Source organism: Aegilops tauschii, chromosome 2 (assembly GCF_002575655.3).
Source record: "Aegilops tauschii subsp. strangulata cultivar AL8/78 chromosome 2, Aet v6.0, whole genome shotgun sequence".
Lineage (NCBI taxonomy): Eukaryota > Viridiplantae > Streptophyta > Magnoliopsida > Poales > Poaceae > Aegilops > Aegilops tauschii.
The window spans coordinates 34,092,793-34,097,368 of record NC_053036.3 but is presented as its reverse complement, the minus strand read 5'-3'; the positions used below and the strand labels follow the sequence as shown (position 1 = coordinate 34,097,368).

Sequence of the window (4,576 nt, the reverse complement as noted above, 5' to 3'; positions counted from 1 at the left end):
AGTTACTATTTACTTTACGCGTGCAGGAGCTGGACTAGCACATCAAAGTAATTAACAAGCAGGCACGAAGGATTCCCATGTGCAAGTGTACTTTGTTTACAGAAAGGGAGAGGCGGTGTGGGGGCAGTACCCCGCTAGGCTACGAAATTTCGATTTGAAGCGGCCAACCAGCAAAGCGGAGGTGATTGAAACCAAACAAGCGCAAGCCTACACTTTGACTTCTTAGAGCATCCACATCGTCGTCTCTCTCATCTCTCTGATCGATCAACTGTCTGCTGTCAGTGTTATATATTTTTCTGCCCTCCTTTGTTGCCTTGTGCTGGCTTAGCTCTGGCCTCTCTTCCCCTCCCCTCCCCTCAAGCTTAGCCATAGCCACAGCCATAGCCCTCCTCTCCTCCTTGCTTTCTGTGCCCTCCAACAATATATCTTCTCTCCCGGAAGGCAGTGGTTCCTCTGTCTTGTAGCTAGCCAAGCTCAGAGCTGCCTGCCTCGACGCTTCGTCTGCTAGCTAGCTCAGACTCATAGTGTTTAACAAAGGAGGGTTAGGAGGAGCAGCTAGCTAGCAGCAGTGGGATTCGGTAGCGCGCGGCTGCTAGGTGTCGCCGCTGCCTTGTATCTAGCTTTGTTTCTTCCTCCTCATCTTCTTCTTCGATATATCAATCGATCTCACCTGATGGGGAGGGCGCCGTGCTGCGACAAGAACAACGTGAAGAAGGGGCCGTGGTCGCCGGAGGAGGACGCCAAGCTCAAGGAGTTCATGGACAAGCACGGCACCGGCGGCAACTGGATTGCTCTCCCGCAGAAAGCAGGTGTGTGTGTATGAGCTCCCTGCCTTGTGGATTTATGATGCATGTGTGTGCTGGTTTTGGTACTTTGGTTTGTGTAAGGATATGGGTCACCTGCTGGCCAGTCTTAACTTCTCTTGATTTATTTGCAGATGTGATTTATTCTTCCTCTCTTGAATTTGTCCTTGATTTGCTTCCGTCTGTTTTTCTTGACTTGGGGATGATGAGTTGAAATTGGGATGAATTTTTTTCTCACGCGTCTAGAACAAATGGTCCCTAATTAAGCATGTCATCATTGTCATGACCCATGAGTCTCTCTGCTCTAGTAGTCTGGATAGAGACATCTCTAAGTCGAAATGCCATCGTCTTTTCTGGCAACTTCTTCTTTCCCAGTCTATCCAACTTATCATTTCCCCCTTGAATAATCAAGAGTACCTTCATTCCACAAGATAACCAAATGCTTGTTCCATGTTTTAGGAACCAAAATTTAAAGGTGCTTGTGTTTAATCACTCCCTACCTCTTTAGTTTGTCTCTCTCACAAATGCGCGCACCAAGTTCTCCTTGGACTAACTAGCATACAATTTGCCAATTTGATGCACCTACAATAACTAATGCTATGACTCGCTTAATCCCCTTTGTCACACGTCTAATTTTATGTTCTTGCTGTTATCTCTGGTTAATCATATGCTATCTATTGTTTCTTTCCCTATTTTTTTAGTATTGAACAATGAACTTCTAGTTTGATTTAGACATTTCTGATGAACTTTTTTTTTCTATAATTAGGGTTGAGAAGATGTGGCAAAAGCTGTAGGCTTAGATGGCTAAACTACCTGAGGCCTAACATTAAGCATGGGGAGTTCACTGAGCATGAAGATAGGGTCATCTGCAGCATGTATGCAAGCATTGGAAGCAGGTACCCGAGACTGTTCTTCTTTTCTCCCTTAAGAGCATGCATATTCTCTCACATTGTTATGAGGCACACCCAAGTTGAAAAACAATTATGACAAATTCATGAATATAAAGCTATGCTAGTCCTCAAATTTTCAGCCGAAAATATGAATATCCATGGCCTGCCTAAAAGAATTGTTCCTGTAAATGTTTTATTTTGTGCAGGACACAACAAAGTGTTTTCTGAATGAAATTTGCATATTTGCATGTTACAGGATTTTTTTTACCAAAATATCCCTAACACATGCATGACAATTTCTGCTCCCTAGAAGAATCTCCCACAAAAAGGATATGTTTTCCCTATCTTGTGCTCAGAGCTGAAGATCCAAAATTATCATAGATCTAGGTAGAAGCATACTCATCAATCAACACCACTAATGTGATTTCTGTATAAAGAAGTAAGCTCTTACATACATAGTTACATTTCCCCCAAAAAGGAAAGAAAACCTAGCGACAGCTCAAGCATGCAGCAGCACAACTATCTACTGCAAATTAGCATTACTCATTCAGTGTGATACAATTCTCAGGTGGTCGATCATCGCGTCGCAGCTCCCTGGCCGGACGGACAACGACATCAAGAACTACTGGAACACCAAGCTGAAGAAGAAGCTCCTGGGCTCCACCACCATGGCGGGCGTCGGCCCTCCGCCGCGCGCGCCACGGCAGAACCACCACCAACACCGGCCGGTCCTGCTGCCCTACTCATCGTCGCCCCACTCCAACTACAGCAACTTCTTCCCCGGCGCCGGCGCCCTCCTCCAGCAGTCCGCGGAACCCCTAACCCTACAAGCCCAAGACCACTATATGCTCGGCAGCTCAGGCTCCTTGAACCACATGAACAACAACAACAATGGAGCCTCCGCGGTTCAGCTACAGCTGCTGCACGCAACGGCGGCTCACCGGCAGCTGCAGGTGAAGGAGGAGTGCGGCAGCGGGGGCGCCATGATCGCGTTCGGCTGCGGCGACCAGCAGAGCTGCAGCTCGTCGGACGGGACCCAATACGCCGGCGGCCAGTACGTGCACGGCGGCCGCCACCACGGGAAGGAGATGAGCTTCGACAACAACAACGGGTACAGCGCCTACGGGGTGTACGGCAGCGGCGCTGGCGCCGTGGAGCAGGAGCACAAGCTGTCGTTTCAGCTGCAGCACCAGCAGGAGCAGCAGCAGGCGCAGCTGGACTACAGCTACGAGGAGATCAAGCAGCTGCTCATGACGGCCGCCGCGAGCGGCGCCGACGGCGGCGGCGGCCTGATCCACGACCCGGAGCTGATCGGCGCGCACGCGGCCACCGGGAAGCTGACGATGATGTAAAAACCAGAGTAATATTTAAGGATCAGGACGTACGTACGCACGTAAAGAAGATCATCAAGGTGGAATTGAAGAAGGTGTGTGTTAATTTCTACTGCTCGCGCGATCTTTTTTCCTCGTTTCTTTTATGTTTTGCTTTGATCCGTGTAGTGAAGTGGATTAAACGCTCCCGTGTCACGGCTGCATGCATGCAGATGCACGTGGCTGACAGCCTAGCTGTGCTGTGCCGCTGTGTGTGTATGTGAGCGTGACATGGGATCAAGATTCTCTCTCTCTCTCCCTCTCCTCTCTCTCTCTCTCTTACTTGCTGTTACTGTTGTTGTACCTCTCTCTCTCTCTCTCTCTCTCTCTCTCTCACATCTTTGTCAGCAAAAGGTATAGTGTTATGAAGTTCATATAAGTACTGTGAAAAACTGACAGTGTTTGTTTGGCCAGACCTTGACTCTCATCTCATAGCTTGGTGTGGTACCAACCTAGCTACTCCATCATGTGTGTGTCCATTTCTTCTCCATGCATGCATCCATGTGTGTGTGATAGCTTCGATGTGATGTGTCTGACACCCTGAATGTACTATATGACACGATCTCCCCCGGTCTCTCTCATTCACTCACTCACTCACTCGTTGTCGTTGATGCTGAAATGCAATGCATAGGAGTACGTAGGAGTAGGACAGCGAGAGCGCATGTGAAGGCTCACAAGCTGCAAAGCATACACCGATTAAAGTCTGTCGAGAACGTCGGTTTGTGGTCTCGTGGATTTTTCTTCTCATACCGTTCGTCTTGTAGCGAAGATTCCATCAAACTTTGCCATGAATGTGGCAGTGATTACTTGTTTTGTTTCACAGTGTTTGTTGGGCCATGAATATGGAACATCCATATTTTTCTAGCAGCTTCTCTGACCTAGACATGTTTTCCTAGTTATTATAAAAAGGCTACATGAAATCACATGTTACTCGATCGGTGGATTATGGTCCACCGCATATATAGAGTTTATACACAAGATTTTGGGATGTGCCGCGAGAGACATCCTATGTGGATGCCACTTGGATCTGGAACCTACATGCTGATGCTCACGATTTCGATAGTCATACTGGTGATTTGGAGCAGATTTCTCGGAAAGTCTTTAGCGCTCATTTCGGGCAACTTTCCATTATCTTTCTTTGGTTGAGTGGCATGTTCATGTACTTTCATGGCACCCGTTTTTCCAATTATGAAGCTTGGCTAAGTGATCCTACTCACAGTCTTGGGTTTTTCTTTTCTCATTTTTGATTAAAGACGAAATGGCCACAAGAAGGTATGTATTGCCAAACCGGAGACAGCGGGAGCAGCCAATCGAACTAGATAGTGACGAAAATGCAGCGCAAAGTTTTCGCCTGTTCCCAAAAATTATGGAGATGCCACGAAAAATAAGAAAACGAAAATGAAAATTTACAAAACGGGAGCGGATTCAGAAAGTTTTTGTTTAAGTAGCACACGCCAAATCCACCCATATACACCTTTGGACCTACTCAGTCCTATCACCCAAAAACATAATC

General features: G+C 47.2%; 1 protein-coding gene across 1 annotated transcript; it reads left to right on the top strand.

Moving 5' to 3' along the window:
* The first annotated feature begins 374 nt into the window (after nt 1–374).
* On the top strand, nt 375–3,455 carry LOC109754315 (transcription factor MYB93). Its single transcript, XM_020313220.4, has 3 exons — nt 375–809; nt 1,570–1,699; nt 2,262–3,455. Exons 1-3 carry the CDS (start codon nt 674–676, stop codon nt 3,043–3,045), a joined length of 1,050 nt encoding a protein of 349 aa, XP_020168809.1. The 5' UTR covers nt 375–673; the 3' UTR covers nt 3,046–3,455.
* Nucleotides 3,456–4,576: the final 1,121 nt, after the last annotated feature.